The sequence below is a fragment of the Wyeomyia smithii genome, chromosome 2, assembly GCF_029784165.1.
Source record: "Wyeomyia smithii strain HCP4-BCI-WySm-NY-G18 chromosome 2, ASM2978416v1, whole genome shotgun sequence".
Lineage (NCBI taxonomy): Eukaryota > Metazoa > Arthropoda > Insecta > Diptera > Culicidae > Wyeomyia > Wyeomyia smithii.
Window position 1 is genome coordinate 27,800,215 of NC_073695.1, and position 19,347 is coordinate 27,819,561.

Consider the following 19,347-nt stretch of genomic DNA (forward strand, 5'->3'; position numbering starts at 1 on the left):
TGGCTGATTAATTAGATCATTGATCTAATACAACCCACACTAAGTCACATCAAAAGTTTTTGCATTTTTTTATCATTTGTAGCTCCGTGAAATAATTGTGCGATAGAAGCCAAAAATACTGGTTTTCTAAAAAAATATATAAATAACTTAGCCAAATATCAACCGATTTTCACCAAAATACTTTCATTTGATTCGGAATTGAATATACTTTCAAAATTATAGTATATTTGTGGTATGTTTCTTAAAATATTAAGTCGAAAAACTGCGTGAAAAAACTAAAAACCTATTTACTTATGTTATACTTTCGGCTGAGCAGTCACAAAAATTTAGAACGACTTATTTTATACTATCCGACTTTTCGTCACTGGTCAGTGAAACGTCGAAAACTCATCAAAATTTATGGCTAAAAACCTATATTTAAACTCAAATAACTCAACATGTTTCATTGATATCAGTAAAAACCTGTATATATTTTGAAAGCTCTATTTATCCCCTTTCTAAAACTGCTTAAATATTAAAAATCAGTTGATAAATGACTGAGTTAAAAAATATTATATGCGCTGAGGTCCAAAAAAGCGTATTTTGACCCTAACTTCAGATTTTAAGGGTGTTTGTAAAATTTCTAGTATAAGCGAATGTTATACTCAACAAGACCTACAACCTACACTAGGTCACTTCAGAAGTTCTAAATCGCTGTAGCACAATAAATAAGTTCAGTATAAGTAAATCCAATAGAGTAAAAATCAATCGTATGGTTCATGACAATAAGATATTCTGTTTTATTAATCTAAATAATTATATATATATATATATATATATATATATATATATATATATATATATATATATATATATATATATATATATATATATATATATATATATATATATATATATATATATATTAATATATATATATATATATATATATATATATATATATATATATATATATATATATATATATATATATATATATATATATATATATATATATATATATATATATATATATATATATATATATATATATATATATATATATATATATATATATATATATATATATATATATATATATATATATATATATATATATATATATATATATATATATATATATATATATATATATATATATATATATATATATATATAAATATATTTGCTGTTATTATCAAAAAATAGGCAATTTTCGTTGATTCGGGAAGAAGAAACAAAAATACAGTAATATTTTAACAACGATACGAGTCAGGGTCGTAGCGATTTACTTCCGTTTAAGAAACAAAAACTAAACATGTAGCAAAATTATTATAAAAAAGTTATTGTCATGTTCTTCAATGAATTTTCATTTTAGAAGCACTAAAAACTTGTTTTGTATGTTTCGTTACCATTTTTATATCATTTTTCAAGTTTAGATTTACTTACGTGCCATTATTTTTAATCGGATCATATTATTGAATGGAGTTTTTTAAGCATTTTTTTAATATCGCGGTTTTTTATACGCGGATTTTTTCAACGCGGTACAACCAACCGCGTAAAAAAAAGACCCTTGTGTATTTATATATTTTACAACTGAAATTATAGTTTTCATATTTTTAGTACCAGTATTGGCATCCTTAGAACTTGAGAAGTTAGTTTTTAAAGCCCTTCGAAAATCTTGAACATTAAAACATTTGTTTTTCGTCGTTGTTTCCTTATTTGGGGTAACTTTGATCGGTGTCAATTTTGAATTGTTTTGAAACTTTTTTGAACTAAAAATGTTAGATATTGCTTTGATAACATGTTTAGAGACGCTTTCCGGATTGACATCACGCTCTCCTTGACTGCTCCCATTACGGAGGATAGTCCTGTCCTTGCACCTAGCCGCGGCCTACTGCGAGTCATTTTTATGCCATATGTAATTTCACCTTTCGATGATGAAAAACGTAAACGTTGCGAAATGTGCCAGAAGTATTTTGTAAGTTAGCAATCGTTGTAAAATGTTTGTGTTCAGAAAACGTATGTTGATCATATATGCAAGGCCTTTCCAACAACGGAAGTATCAATAGGCCAGCTCTAGCCTCTTACGTTCTATGCTCTAGCCAAGACAACATCCTTGCGTAGACCAGGATGATGTCTGGTTAGAGCATAAAACTGGACTTTCTCAACATATATAAATTAATTAATTATAAATATAATAAATTTCCATAAATTTTTTTCTAGTTGATTGAGAAAATTAGATAACGGATTTGGAAAACATGTCAATGAATACGAAATGTTTTATATTCGACTAGTATAAAGTGCTTTTTTGGCACTTACTGATAGTAAGAAATACAACGATCAAATTGATTTTTAAATTTGGTTATCAAAACAATAAAAAATATCAAACAATGCAATATTGTTCAGATCTCGAATGACACAAGACTAAGATGTTTTACTCAAATTTAGCAAAAGTAATCACGGGGCAGTTTTATTTCAACTATTCATGAGAAGGGTAAAACTGATCAATGTTACCCCGCTGATCAATGAAACCCCGTTTTACGGTACAAAATATTGATTATAAAATATGATTTCTTTTACACCTTCACGAAAGATTGTGAGGCTAAAAACATACTGGCGCGGCCGGCGCTGCGTAGGCGGTTCGCCTTACCGTTGGTCAATGTACAGCCTTAAGTATACCTGTACATTAAACTGCGGTAGGGCGAGCCGCTTTCGCAACGCAGGATACGCTACAACCACAGTCGAGTCACAAAAAAAAAAATCTAAAGGCCATCCACCTCAAATGCAAAGCACACAATTTTAGGAAATAGCAAATCACATGTGTTAACTGCCGCGCAAGCGACCGAAACTTATTTCATTCTCAACTTCCCGCCTTCGGTGCGTCTTCGCTGGCCCGCAACTCAGCGAAGCTGTAGAAATGGTACCAACTGCCCTATTCACTTTGTGCCTTGAACGTATACATAATGAAAGATTGAACGAAATAAACGAGCGCTGCTATAGCGAATGACCGCCACCTAGGAACTAAAAAAATGTTCAATTCCACTTTGACTGCTCTTTCTCCGGGCGATCGCTGTACTATGCCGAGCAGACGAGTTGACTGCGGAAAGCGATCGCATTCGTGTTTTTACAGTCAACTTGCGATCCTTTACAAAGCACTGGTTTTTAGTAAGGTAATGTCGGAACAGTTTAGACTATTTTAATGGTACATAGATTTTGAAGTCACATTTTCACCATTAACATAGCATGATATCATAAACAAATTGCGTTCATTGAAGCAATCTATCTGTCTAGTTCGCAGAAACAATAATAATAGTAAATCCTTCGTTAATTTAGTCATATGTATCGTGCTATTTGATTATAGAACTTGTATATTGATTGGAACAGGGTGAATCATCATCCGAACATAAAATTATCTCAATAGGACCATCCATTTTATTTCAGATCCATTTGAAGTAAAGTATTTTTAGGTAGACAATACAATTGCCTTAAAATGTTCCTTACATTGAAAAATTGCGCACACTCAAGGAAAAAAAATTTTACAATAACTTTTCCATGAATTGTACCAACGTGAAATTCATCATTATATCAAGTACAGGCAATCTGGCAATCAGAGCATAGTTGTCCCATATTCTACACATATCTTATGTACGCTGGGACAATTTTGCTTGGAACGGTAGCAAAGTGAAGCGGTGAAGTCTCAGAAGTACGCTGTTCCGATCATGATTCAATACAGTCAAACTTGTTTTTTGCGAGGGATAGGAACCGCACAAAATAAATCGCATAAAAAAATCATTTGAAACTTCACGTGCAGCTACCAAACAATATTTCCACAGCATTATTGAAAAAAACTTTTTATATGCGGTGGATAGGGACCGCATAAAAAAATTCTCAGTTAAAAATAACCCGAAAGTTGTTGATTCTGATTTGGATATTTATGAGAACAATTTTAAAACATCGGATTGATAAACGAAACTTTTTTAAACATACTAATCCTTTCAACCGCTTTCCTTCGTAGGCAAGCAATTCGTGACTTTTCCTACGTAAAACTGGCTCAAATAGTAATTTTTGGACACAACACCTTTTTAATGCGTTGGAATTCATTCCAAGAATCGGAAAAATTAAATGGCTGAAAATGTTGGAAGTAGTCCTTTTTCAAATACCGCACAAAAATAAATCGCATAAAAACAGTCCAATGAAAAAAAAATAATCGCACAGAAAAGAGTCGCACAAAAACAGGTTTGACTGTATAGGCCTTCGCATTTTACCAGTAATTCCAGCTTTAAAGCAAGTACACAAGTGTTTCTACATGAAATTTGAATATTATAGAAGCATTTTACGGAAAAATATACTGCAACCCTTGTATATTTGATCCTATTGTCACTGCTTGCAAACAAAATGGATCAGTTTTTTACCAATAAAAATACTTAAACAACCTAAATAAAACATTTTTCAACTCATTTTTTGAAAAGAAACAACTTTTTTTGTATTCTTAATCGATAATAAAGCAAGAAATAGAGTGAATCTAATACTTAACTCAAAAACTATGAAAATGCACATGACACATCGCATATCATATTGCAGGTAGGGTGGGATTCAAAAATTTTGCAACAGCCTCTCTAGAACCAGATACAGACCCATAAAATATAAAATAAAATCCCATTTCCACAGACAGATAAATTCCATGCAACCTTCTATTGCATAGTCTAAAATAGTACATTTTGCCGTCATTCCTACACCAAAATAAAGTGCTGATACTAGACACCTTGTTTCTCGTGGGGGAAAAAATGACGACCGCATGGCAACGAAATGAATAGGCAACTAAAAACAAGTGACGGTAAAGTTTTCAAAGCCAAGAACTAAATAGTTGGAAAAGGATGTGGAAAAAATCCTAAAAGAGAATTGTTTCTTTCCGAAGTTTCAGAAAGTTAAATTTAAGTAGAATTTGTTTAATAAAATCAATCAATTAATAGATATGAATACAGCCGGTCATTATTTTCTCCGCACGTAAAATTATTTTGCAATCGTAATTCGAACTTGATGCTCGGATTTTAAAAAAATGAATTTTATACCACCAATATTCCCTTACCCCCTACGTCACTAATTTATACAATATCCAAAAAGTCGTCTGCACTTAAAGATATTCTACCACAAATTGCTTTGTTTAGGCTTTTGGCTTTTTTTAGAAAAAAAATCGGAAAATTTTTGATATATCTAACCAAGGATGGTCAAAATCGTATCAAAGAATTATCATGAGAGAATCCTATTGGATTATGATCACGCATAATACGCGATATTTTGTATCGTCACACGAGAAGAAAACCTATGTGACAAATAAATTGCCGAAAGAACACTCCGTGAACTTTCTACCCTGTTAACTGTATGCGAGATTATCATCGCTCGTTAATACGATATTCCGATTGTCTCATTTGCTCTAATCGGTAATTCATTATCGTCTCCCGATCCGATCGAGCCGTGGTACGAAAATCTCTGGTTTGAATCAACTTGTGAGTGAGAGTGTCCCGATAATCGTGAAATTTGAACCGCAAACCAAAAATTCAGAGAGGGAATAAGCTGCAAGCGTTAGACCACCTAAAAGTAGGGACGTTGCGATATCGTTAGGCATCGATACTTGGAACCGATACTGGTATCGAAAGCGAGTGCTGAAACTCCGATATTATCGCGAAAAAAGTATCGATACTGCAAAGTATCGCTGTTCGATATCAGGCTCATTAGAAGTAATACCCATATTGTTGTTTTTTGCATGTTCATTGCCCGCGATATGAATAATAGGATTATTCAATTTAATTGAACACTTCTTTTCCACCTAATGAAAAGAAACCAAAAAGCTTCTGTAAATTTTTCGCTGATTATGCTCGTCAAAAACATCCAATCTCTTCTGATCCGTAAAACCATTATCATAACACGTATCTCACAATTACAGTCGCGTCGCAGTAATATATCGAACCACTGAACAGATTCTAAACAGGAATGGCTTGATTGATAGGGGAAATATTGCGCAAGATTGTCATATACTAATTTAAATATGTTTTCGATACTAAACTAGTTAAAAGTTGTGTTAAAAGTCGTGCACATTCAACCAATCACAAGCTCGCTTCCCCTTTGCTCGCGAATGGATTTTTGCTTTGGGCTATATAATAACCTGCGTCGTCTCATAGTAGTCATCAGTCAACAAGTGGAAGGCCACTAGAACGGTCTTGAATAATCAGCAGCGGTGGCTGATTCCAGTGGCGAAACTGAGCTGCGGCAGAACCAGAGCGGTGGTATCAGGCAGCAGCGGCGGAGGTAGTGGGCAGCTGCATTTCTTCATTCTGTTCTATAGCTAGAGCTGTTGCGTGTGTATGGCTAGCTATAGCGTGTGTAAGATATAGCATGTGTAGCATATTATGGCTATAGCGTGTATATCTTCAGCGTGTGTACGGATAGTTATAGCGTGTGTGTGGATAGCTGCTGCGTGTGTAATGATTACTTATGGCGTATGTATGGATAGTAATAGCACATGGTTGGATAGCTTATGCGTGTTTATAGATAGTTGTATCGGATGTATGGATAGGAATAGCGTGTGTATGGATAACTTTAGCAAGTTTGTATAAAAAACTATAGCTACAGCGTGTGTATGAATAGTTTTAACGTGTGTATAGATAGTTATAGCATGTGTGTGGATAACTATAGCGGGTGTTTATCGAAGATTATTATTGTCATTAAAAATATTAAAACGTCTTAACGAACACAGTTGTGAATTTGATTTTACAGCAGCGATTTTAACTTCTTCAGCCAGTCTTTAGTCATCGAGAAAAAATTACTGCCTATGAATGATCAACACTTATTTACTAAAAATTTCATTTAGATCAAAACAGGTTCTTTTGAGTGTCATAAATTATTGGTAAAAAGAGTTGCAAGTTTTCTCAAAAAGCATTCATTAAATTTTCAGTTTTTGTTTCTCGGTCCGCGGTTTTGATTTTGTTTCTCGCACACAGAGAAAGAAACAAACTTGTCGCTATCGTGAAAAATAACAAAACAATTAGAAATGCTCTAAATCACAATTGAAGAAGTTAAGATATTTTCCTGTCACTCGCCAAAACCTTGATAACAACTACCGAAAAACGTGTAATTGAGCTCTTGCTGTATTAAGTTATTGAAATAAACGTATTTTTTGTTTAAATACATGAAGTTATATGCTGGGCTGGAGCTAACCGAGCATGAGTTTTATCAATTTAATGTCAAACAATTTTTAAATTTAAAATTTTCGTTTTAATCGTTCTGGGCTCCAATTTCAAATAGTTTCGTTAAGTTTGCTTTTTGCTTAGATAGGAAAATTTTACCAATTCGCTCAATTAAATGATTGTCTTGCTGGTGCAGCTACGAACAAAGGTTTGATTCGAATATGTATGAAATGACAGCGATTGAATAAAAGATATCCATTCTTTTAGTAGGGCAGGAAACATATTCTAAGCAGCTTTAGGAACCGCCTGTGTATTCAGACGAAATACTCGAAATGTGCTGGGTGAAACTCAAACAGTAGTATATCAATCTGCTCTCTATCGTTTCCTCTGTCAGAACTTGTTTTTGGATTGTAAAACTAAGTTAGCAAACTTTGACAATCATCAATCAAAGTTACCAATCGAGGGACACTATTCCAATCACCCCGAACCTATTTTAAGCAGTTTCCATCTGTTTTGCAGGCGTTTTTTTTTCAGCACCTGAAGTGGCTCCTGAATGGCTGCAATATAGGTCGATTTGTTTCAATTGCAATTGTTCACAGATTTCTTTGTGATTAACGGTATTTCTTATGTTCGTAAGACAGCTAGACAATCAAAGTTTTCGTTTCCATCATTGAAATTATCGATAGTGGTCGAAATGCAGGAGTTTGAGGCCTGTTTTCTTCGACTGATTAAAATAGGTGCTACTGCTAAAGCCGTTCCCTACCCTATATATTATTATTTATAGCGTTTTAACGTCTCAGCATTCAGAAATGCACTAAATAAAATTGCAGCAAATACTAGAGTTGCAATTCTCTCTATTATTTGTTTTAATGGAAAATAAGAACACCGTAGTCCAACGTCATGCGGTCGTGTCTTGAATACCACCAATACCATTTTTTTTGTCGAAAAGCAATTTTTTTCCCAAACCGTTGCCATTTTGCGAAAAAAAAATTCAAAAATATAATCATGTGTACTTCACTAGCGATACTTGTGTAGATAAGGAAAAAAAATTGTTTTGGTTATAGGTGGAGTTGGGCATGACTTCTAATGCCCGCCGCGGAAGAACTTAAAAAAAAGCGGTTCACGGCAATCACTGCACAGTCGCCATTTTGTAAAAAACAGCAATATTCTTTTACTATTCTCCAAGAGTTGCTTAATCCAACGATATAATATTTACAAGGTTTATAAATAATATATCGTTGAATTAAACAACTCTTGGAAAATACAAAAAAAAAAAAAAATAAAAAAATTAGAAAAAAAAACCTTCAAAAAAATTCATGAAAAAAGCATTCTTTTTTGAGTGTTTGGTGGATATTACCCCTTGACGCATTGGAGAACTGAACTTTCTTTCACACAGAGTGACTAACTATCCACTTTTAGGCGTAGAGTATTTCAGTCGCATAGTTCATTTTCACTCTTAATCATCGCGTGCGAGGGGCAACCAAATGTTTTCTCTCTCAGTTTAAGAGAAAGCAGTTTTCGTTGGGTTCTCCGTTACTACAAGAGAAGTTGGCCAAAGAACAAAACATTTAAGTTCACATTGACCACATCCCAAACGTTTTTTAATTTAGTATTATAGTAGGATTCACAGCTCACCATGGGTGCGTATTCTGCAGAACGTTCGATTTTATACAGTTTTTGCCGCACCCCAGAGCTATGAGAACGGTATCGCAATTCTCAGTTGTTCGCCGAGCATTCTATTTCACTTTTCTTGCGTGCAAGGATGAATTATTTACAAAAGTTTTATTGGGCTTCTGCTCTGTCAAATTAGGAGCGTTTTTTTCGCCAGTGAAACTATTACTCAGCGCTCTTTTACAGCAGATGCTGTGATGAACATTGAATGTAAGCTCATAGTTGTTAAAAGATGAAAGATGATGAAGATGAAGATGAGCAAAACGAAGCCTGTCTGTCAGCCGCCTTTTGACACTGTTTGTGATTAGTCCAATTCTAACAGCTTCCCTTCTAAAAACCGGCCTCCTTCACAGCTCTACGATTAACACGGAAGATGTCGACGCCGTCCGCGTAACTGAGAAGTATTTGAGACTTCGTGGTGATGGTGCCGCTACTCTGCACATCCACGTCTGCCCTGACACGTAATGTGAAACCGTCAAGAGTCGCATGTATGACTCATGTTCGAGCAAAATCTGCTACAACTCGTTGCGTTCCATTAAATCGTACGCCGCTTTAAAGTCTATAAATAGATGTGTTCTCGAAACTTGTCGAGGTCGGCCTCAAAGTGAACATCAGGTCCGTTTCAGATTTTCCCGCTTGAAACCGCAATGGTATTCCCCAACAAAGGTTTCTACAATGGACTTTTTCCTAGATAATCAAAATGTTATCCTAAAAATTGTTCCTAAATTGCAAAATGGGCAAAAAAATGTTATATATTCTCAAAAACGTAACAACTTTTAAGCTGAATAAGACAAAAATTGAAATGCGTTTTTTTTTTCAAAAATATATATTTATTTTAGTTCTTAGCATATTCTAAAAGTCGCATATAAATTACAAGATATGCAAAATATGACATTAGGTTACAAAGTTGTTAGGAAAACTTTTTGCATGTGGAAGAGACCATCCTGAATTATGTATTATTATATTGGACTATTTAGACTAATGAAAAATTGCTAAACATAAGAATACTTATTTTCTCAAGAAAAATGGATTATGATTTATAAACTGAATTTTTAAACTACTTTTTTTCAAATAAAGTAAAATACTAACGGTCTCCCAGATGGTCTCGAGGTACGATGCTGGCCTAACAAGCCAGCCATCATAGGTTCGAGTGTCGGCTCGGGAGAGACTGTTAGTGTCAGTAGGATCGTAGCGCTAGCCCCGCAATTGTCCTGTACACTAAACAGTCGGCTGCGAAGTCTGTGTATAAATAAACAGAAGGTCAAGTTCCGAATCGGAATGTAGCACCAAGGCTTTGCTTTTTGCCTTCCTTCTAGAAAGGTATAGCAATCACTGGAAAAACCAAAGGTATAAAAGTGGTCCCAATGGCCGAATGTCATATACCACTTTCGACGAACTGAGCATTTTCTGTATGTATGTATGTATGTGCGTATGTGTGTATGTGTGTGTGTGTGTGTATGTATGTGCAACTTTTTTTTCTCACTCACTTTTCTTAGAGATGGTTGGACCGATTTTCATGAATTTAATTGCCAATGAAAGGTCTAGTTGCGCCATAGGTTGCTATTGAATTTCATTGTAATCGGATTTTCAGTTTAGAGGTTATGTATCAAAATGTAAAAATCACGAAACATCAATATCTCAGAAACCACACAACCGATTTTAACAAAATTGGTTTCAAATGATCGGGCTCTGTCCAGAACCCTTAACTTTTAAATTTCGTTATGATTGAACTTATGGTTCAAAAGTTATGTAAAGAAAAGTTATTCTGAGGTTGTTTAAACTCACTCATTTTTCTCAGAGATGGCTGAACCGATTTTCACAAAATTAGTGTCGAATGAAAGGTCTAGTTGCCCCATAGGTTGCTATTGAATTTTATTGCAATCGGATTGTAACTTTGTCCGTTGTTCATAAAAATGTGAAATCACATAATGAAAGTAAACATATTGACTTTCTTCTAACGATCACTGGCTAATTAAAAGGTAGAAAAGTGATCCAAATGGTCGAATGTCATATACTACTCGACTCATTCCGACGAAACGAGCATTTTCTGCATGTGTGCATGTATTGGTGTATATGTTTGTGTGTGGGTGTGTACGTGTGTATGTGCACCTTTTTTTCACACTCACTTTTCTCAGAGATGGTCTGACCGATTCTTTCTATCTTGGTGTCAAATGAAGGGTCTATTTGCCGTTTAGGTTGCTATTGAATTTCATTGCAATCAAACTTTTAGTTTTGGCGCTGCGTCAAAATGTGAAAATCGCTCTTATATCTTATAAGCTACAAACATAGTTGAATTCAAATTAATGGGCTTTTAAACCCCTAAAAAATGCATTACATCATGTTCAAACATGTGGTTTGAAAGTTATAGAAAGAAACGGAACCCGCAGACTGTTTAAAACTATAGCTACAATCAAAATATGTGGCCTCAACATCATTTAAATTTGATTTTATACTATTTCAATGTTTGCGGCCTTGCTCGGGATTGAAGTTGAAATTAAAAGTCATTTCTATCATTCCATTTTTTCTTTCTCCTATTGCCTTTCTCCTAAAAAGGTATAGCAATCACTGCAAAAACTAAAGGTATAAAAGTGCTCAAAAGGGCCGAACGTCGTATATCACTCGACTCAGTTCGACGAGCTGAGCATTTTCTGTATATGTGTGTGTGTATATCTGTGTGTGTAACGCTCTCCCAATCTTACTCGATTTTCTCAGAGATGGCTGAACCGATTTTAATGAAATCAATTGCAAATCAAAGGTCTAGTTGCCCTTTAAGACCCTATTGAATTTTATTGTAATATGATTTCTAGTTTATAGGTTATGTATCAAAATGTAAAAATCATGAAACATCAATATCTCAGAAACTACACAACCGATTTAAACAAAATTGATTTCAAATGAACGGGCTACCTAAAATGGAATGAAACGTGTTCTGGAGACTATTTAATCTCACTCATTTTCTAAGAGATGGCTGGACCGATTTTCATAAAATTAGTGTCAAATGGAAGGTCTAGTTGCCCCATAAGACCCTATTGATTTGTTTTGCAATCAGACTATTACTTTGCCTGTTAAGTTTAAAAATGTGAAATCCAGCTATGAAAAGGAACATATTCCTAAGACTACTTGAACTCACTCACTTTTCTCAGAGATGGCTGACCCGATTTCCACAAAACTAGTGTCAACTAATAAGTCTAGCTGCCTCGTAACACCCTATTGTATTTTCTGTAATCGGACTGTAACTTCATCTGTTAAGTACCAAATTGTGAAAATCACGAAAATTAATTATCTCAGAAACTACAAAACCGATTTGATCAATATAATTATCAGATGAGCAGGCTAGTTAAGGGTTAACTGATGAATTACGATTGAACACGTGGTTTCAAAGTTTGGCTGCCCTGTTGGGAAATGCGAACGTAATTTCAGATATCAAATATTACTAAAATTTATATAATCTTTATATTATGTTGCGAATGAGATATATTCATCTAACAACAAGGGATGAAGGGGAATCTACAAAACCATTTACAATGGTTAAGAAGTCCATTTTCCAGGCAAGATTTCAAGTCACGAAACGTGTTGAAAACAGAAGTTTTTGATCAAATAACGTGATCAAAATTACAAAATCCTGTGAAATATGATATTGGTCTTTAACTTTGTCACTCGATTTTTGAAGCTCACTCAGCTTTCGCTTCGTCAGGAACATAATGATTGTTTTCGGCGGCTCGCACTTTATGTTACCGTTTGTCATAACAAAACGCATGATCGCCACTAGGAGTCGTTCATAGCGATATTTTTGCTTAGTTTCCAAATCTCTTGCGCTGTCATGGACCTGCTGAGTAATTTTGATGATAATTATTTGAAATGTTTAAAAAATGTATATTGGAAAGAAAACAACGCAACGTTGAAGAACTGTAAGAAAATCAATAGGGTTCTCTATGTCGAGCTCGTATACAAATATCCATCCGTAAACCGTGTTTCTTTCATTACTCGTCAGTGGGGGTGAGTATATTTACGGCTGGGTATTTGTATACGAGCTTGACATGAATATCCATATTAACGGTAGCTCCAAAAGGGCTTTTTCTGCCACCAACACTAATTTCTTTTGATTTCAATAATTTTTGAGAACAATACTGATTAAAAATGATTTATGACCGCTCTTTCTAACCCTTCAGTATTATGTTACCTTACAAAAGTAAGACGTAGTCCTACATCAAAATCAAACTTTAACCATTTTCAAAACAAAACGTCTTTATTTATTGTTAAGATTTCAAGTACGAAAATTTGCTCATTTTATTGATGTCAACAAACGGACAAAGTTTTACCGTAATCCGAGAAGATGACGCCAACCCCGCAAACGAGTTCGCGTGAAATCCCTCGTATGCGACGAGTACATATAATGTATCGCACCAACCTGGACCATGCATCCTGCTGTGTTGAAAAGGCATTTCCTTAGAATCCCAGGAAACGGGAAAAACAATTTCGCTTCCATCAGTTTCGATTGAACGAGAATGAGATAGTAGTAAAGGGGTCACCTTCTAGGTGGCTCGAACGGATCGGAAGCTAACGATGCATAGCTTCAGTCATGGTCGTGAATATTAGATACCGGCTGGTGGTATGTGCGAGATAGTAAAACACAGCCTGCAATAATGTCTCGTCATGTTAAATTAAAATTCATGTCAACATTTCCGTCACAAAACAAAGAAATCTGTGTCACACGCATCATCGAAACAGTTCAAAGCCTTTGTGCCTGCGGTTTTCAGCCATCGTTGCATGCCACAAAAGCTCGATTGTCATAACTGCGCCGCATTGCAACGATAATTGCAACGCGGAATACGGAAAATGAACCGATGCGCGATTGTCAATTGTATATACACACACACGATTGTCAATTGTATATACAAATATACACACACAAAAAAAGGAAACTTTTGCGTTTCTGAACATGGGACCGCGTTCCGCGTTGGGTTATTTAATCCTTTTTTTTCTGGTTTCTTCTACAAGAACGAAGTTTACAAATCGTCGTTCCTCGGTTTTTCGCTCGGTTAAAATAACAAAATGAAAAAGTTTTTCCCAACAACTATGTGTGTAAAAAGAAAAACAGATGATGCTGAAAATGAAGCAAAATTATTTTGTTGGAGGTTCGGTTTGGAGGGATGAAATTCTCCCTATTCGATTCCTGCTGCTGAAAGCTTCCGAAAGTTTTACAATAAGTTTCATTTTTATTCATACGCAACGCAATAAAGGGGTTTTGTTCAATCTGACAAATGCCTCGAATTGTTGGGTTCCTACAAAACTTCACCTTTCCAAAGTGTCGAGTGGAACTTTTAAATTCTAACCAAGTTTCCTTCGAAACATTTCCTTCGTACATACTACTCAATAATTTTGTGAGTGCACTTCGAACGAAAAATTTGTTAATGGAATTTTAATTTGAATAAATTGATCCGGTCTTATTGCGACCAACATTCCGTCGATATCATCGTCAACTTTTAGAAGGACTTGATTATACCGCCCTCTCGAGCTATGCCCGAGCAGATATTTAATCATCTTAACTTAGTATCCGATTTTTTTCTTCATTACAAAAAATTCCAATCATCGGTTCTTCTTGAGAACTTAAAAAAAAAAAAATTTCTTTATACATTCCATCACTATCCTTGTCTAACGTCAGTCGACGACGAGCAACGAAAATGTATATCTATAAACTTCACGAAATTTAATATTATTACAACCGATGGTACCTATATCGTATCCGGCTATCGCCGATTCAAATTGCAGTTCCTCTTGTTTGGAAATGATTTCCATGGCATATGATAGCTTTATCCATTCTGGCACTCCTGAAATTGAACAATGCTTATTAGTTTTTTGTTCACTGAACTTTGCCCGTTCAATTCGGCAAATGAGGTTTGCTCAGTTCGATGGAAACATAATCTCCGTCTCGATTCCATTTGGTTATGATTATAACGCTTCCTCTCTCTCTCTCTCTCTAACCACCCTTTTGCAGAGGCGTCGCGGTCGACGATCAGGGCTACATTTGCGTCGCCGATTCGGGCAATAACCGAATTCAAATTTTCCATCCAGATGGCAGCTTTTTGCGTGCGTTCGGCTCCTGGGGTTCCGGTGACGCCGAGTTCAAGGGTCTGGAAGGAGTGGCCATCATGTCGAACGGCAACATCCTGGTGTGCGACCGGGAAAACCATCGGGTGCAGGTGTTCTAGCTGGCGGCTAGTGAAAGGTAATATTTCATCTCAATGTTCAGTCGCACTAATAACCAATAATTTTCGTATTTCCAGAACAAACCACAGTCACGTGCCGGTAAACACACTGCGTTGCTGCTAGATCAAGTGAATAAATAAATGGCAAATTTAATGTCCGCATCCGATACCAACAAAATTAATTAATTATTTTTTGAGAAAACAGAAAAATTGCTCTCAGGACCTGTTGCGTCTATAATTTTTTTGTGCTACATTAACAAGCGGACATTTTAGCGGTTACTTAGCCAATTGCAACGAATAACTGTTGTCTTTCTTGACCATATATTTCTATTAGAATAATGTTTTGAATAGTTTGAACAAAATTACACAATTGGAAGTACTAGTGAAAACAGAAATGCCGAATGCGAAGTTAACTTATATCATTGTTATACTGGAGAATTTACCTAAAACTGTAGAAAAGTAGTAAAATGAAGATTTTTGAGTTAATTAATGTTTGAACAGCTTAAAACTGCGCGTATTTACTGCTCTGAATATCACGTTCCAAGACAACCATCATTTACTATCGAAATTCAAACACAGCTCTGCCAAAATAGGAAGGAAAAATAACGAATTATTTTTTTCTGCTAAAAAAAAGCTAATATATTATCAGCATTTTTGACGGAAATCGAATACATCGATTACATACACCCAATAAATATTTTATACTACAGAGTGCAGCAAGAAGAAAAGTATTACCAAAAGTCGTTTTGACAAAGCTCCATCGTTCACTCGAATTCGATCTATGCATACTGCAATTCCTTCTAGTATCAATTCCGTCTTTATGAGTTCAACAATGGGCTCTACAATTAAACTAATATTATCACACAGAATCCAACTGTCTTTGAAATAAGCAAATTGCTATTTTGTATTTTTTACTTTGTTTTTCATTTTGTTTTTTTTGCTATAGCTTTTCGTTCCACTATTATAAAAAAAAATAAAACAATACTATTTTCTATTTCCTTGAAAATGCAGTTTAGTATTATAGTAGAATAAAACAATGAACCCATAACTTTTAATTGAAAAATAAGTTTTCAGAAAAAAATTAATCTGGAGAAAAAAATATGGCAACACAACGGAGTTCCTTAATACCCAGAAAGAACACTATAAATCATTTTTAGGTTATTCCCGACTTGTTACATCTAATAATGGCAAAAAAAGTAAGAGCAGTTTCGAACAATAAGTGCATTATTTTCCATTGATGAAAATGTGTCCATAAGATGGGGGGTATTCCATTCGACACCAAAAGAGATTTTTTTTCGAAGTAAATCTCCCAAACTTGAGTAAAAATCTGTGACGGTCGAAATTTATTTTTTCGTGATCACTTCGTATGAAATGACCCATATACACCTTATTTAATCAACGAGCATAACTGAAAAAAAGCGTCGAGCCACTATATCGATTTAATTAATTAACACTCAATTCCTTATTTAAAAAAAAAAAAATTGGTAACCAAATATTATCGTAGTTAAAAACCTTCAGTCAGTGAATAAAGTGCCGTTCAATAAAAAAAATCAATAAGATTGGAACAAGTATAAGGATAAGAATTACCACTTGAACAAAGATTAGTATTGGAATTAAGATTAAGATCGGGATTGAGATTGCGATCGGGATTGAGATTGGGATTGGGATTAGGATTCGGATTGGGATTGGGATTGTGATTGGGATTGAGATTGGGATTGGGATTGGGATTGGGATTGGGATTGGGATTGGGATTGGGATTGGGATTGGGATTGGGATTGGGATTGGGATTGGGATTGGGATTGGGATTGGGATTGGGATTGGGATTGGGATTGGGATTGGGATTGGGATTGGGATTGGGATTGGGATTGGGATTGGGATTGGGATTGGGATTGGGATTGGGATTGGGATTGGGATTGGGATTGGGATTGGGATTGGGATTGGGATTGGGATTGGGATTGGGATTGGGATTGGGATTGGGATTGGGATTGGGATTGGGATTAGGATTAGGATTGAGATTGGGATTGAGATTGGGATTGGGATTGGGATTGGGATTTGGATTGGGAATGAGATTGGGATTGGGATTAGGATTAGGATTGAGATTGGGATTGGGATTGGGATTGAGATTTGGTTTGGAATTGGGATTTGGATTGGGAATGAGATTGGGATTGGGATTCGGATTAGGCTTAGGATTGAGATTGGGATTGGGATTGGGATTGGGATTGGGATTGGGATTGGGATTGGGATTGGGATTGGGATTGGGATTGGGATTGGGATTGGGATTAAGATTGGGATTAAGATTGGGATTGGGATTGGGATATGGATTGGGATTGGGATTGGGATTGGGATTGGGATTTGGATTGGGAATGGGATTGGGATTGGGATTGGGATTAGGATTCGGATTGGGATTGGGATTGTGATTGGGATTGAGATTGGGATTGGGATTGGGATTGGGATTGGGATTGGGATTGGGATTGGGATTGGGATTGGGATTGGGATTGGGATTGGGATTGGGATTGGGATTGGGATTGGGATTGGGATTGGGATTGGGATTGGGATTGGGATTGGGATTGGGATTGGGATTGGGATTGGGATTGGGATTGGGATTGGGATTGGGATTGGGATTGGGATTGGGATTGGGATTGGGATTGGGATTGGGATTGGGATTGGGATTGGGATTGGGATTGGGATTGGGATTGGGATTGGGATTGGGATTGGGATTGGGATTGGGATTGGGATTGGGATTGGGATTGGGATTGGGATTGGGATTGGGATTGGGATTGGGATTGGGATTGGGATTGGGATTGGGATTAGGATTAGGATTGAGATTGGGATTGAGATTGGGATTGGGATTGGGATTGGGATTTGGATTGGGAATGAGATTGGGATTGGGATTAGGATTAGGATTGAGATTGGGATTGGGATTGGGATTGAGATTTGGTTTGGAATTGGGATTTGGATTGGGAATGAGATTGGGATTGGGATTCGGATTAGGCTTAGAATTGGGATTGGGATTGGGATTGAGATTGGGATTTGGATTGGGACTGGGATTGGGATTGGGATTTGGATTGTGAATGAGATTGGGATTGGGATTGGGAATAGGATTAGGATGGAGATGGGGATTGGGATTGGGATTGGGATTGGGATTGGGATTGGGATTGGGATTATGATTGGGATTAAGATTGGGATTGGGATTGGGATTGGGATTGAGATTGGGATTGGGATTGGGATTTGGATTGGGAATGAGATTGGGATTGGGATTGGGATTAGGCTTAGGATTGAGATTGGGATTGGGATTGGGATTGGGATTGGGATTGGGATTGGGATTGGGATTGGGATTGGGATTGGGAATGAGATTGGGATTGGGATTAGGATTAGGATTGAGATTGGGATTGGGATTGGGATTGGGATTTGGATTGGGAATGAGATTGGGATTGGGATTAGGATTAGGATTGAGATTGGGATTGGGATTGGGATTGAGATTTGGATTGGAATTGGGATTTGGATTGGGAATGAGATTGGGATTGGGATTGGGATTAGGCTTAGGATTGAGATTGGGATTGGGATTGGGATTGGGATTGGGATTGGGATTGGGATTGGGATTGGGATTGGGATTGGGATTGGGATTGGGATTGGGATTGGGATTAAGATTGGGATTAAGATTGGGATTGGGATTGGGATATGGATTGGGATATGGATTGGGATTGGGATTGGGATTGGGATTTGGATTGGGAATGGGATTGGGATTGGGATTGGGATTGGGATTGGGATTGGGATTGGGATTGACATTGGGATTGGGATTGACATTGGGATTGGTATTTGGATTGGGATTGAGATTGGGATTGGGATTAGGATTAGGATTGAGATTGGGATTGGGGTTGGGATTAGGAATAAAAGTTGGAGTGGGAATAAGAGTGGGAGTGGAAGCAGGAGTGAGAGTGGAAGTGGGAGTAGGAGTGGAAATGGGATTGGGATTGGGATTGGGATGGTATTGGGATTGGGATTGAAAGTTGGTGTGGGAATGGGAGCGGGAGTGGAAGTGCCCAATCCGCACGAGAATCACAAATGAAAAAGTGCTTTTTTGTTACAATTGTCACTTTAATGTTTTAAAAATAATATGGAAACAGTTTCTGTAATCGAGTAACTATTACTTTTTCTAGAAAAATATTGTGTTAATTTTCTCACGAAAGACACGAATGCAATAATTTAAAAACAAAAATTCATTTTTTTGGTCTCTTGTAGAATTGAACTTCAATATATTTATTTTTCTCTGAAGAGTCACAGACGAAATTATTTTTCTTCAGAAACAA

The 19,347-nt window shown here is 35.9% G+C and overlaps 1 protein-coding gene across 8 annotated transcripts in view; it reads left to right on the forward strand.

Annotated features, from left to right (window-relative positions):
- Window positions 1-15,548, forward strand: part of LOC129722357 (RING finger protein nhl-1) — a 165,082-nt gene extending 149,534 nt beyond the window's left edge. For all 8 annotated transcript variants that reach the window (XM_055675742.1, XM_055675741.1, XM_055675740.1 and 5 more), the window contains 2 exons: window positions 14,830-15,060; window positions 15,119-15,548. In XM_055675742.1, the coding sequence (XP_055531717.1) occupies window positions 14,830-15,043 (214 nt within the window). In that variant the 3' untranslated portion in view covers window positions 15,044-15,060; window positions 15,119-15,548. The remainder of the gene's footprint in view (window positions 1-14,829; window positions 15,061-15,118) is intronic.
- The last annotated feature ends 3,799 nt before the right edge of the window (window positions 15,549-19,347 follow it).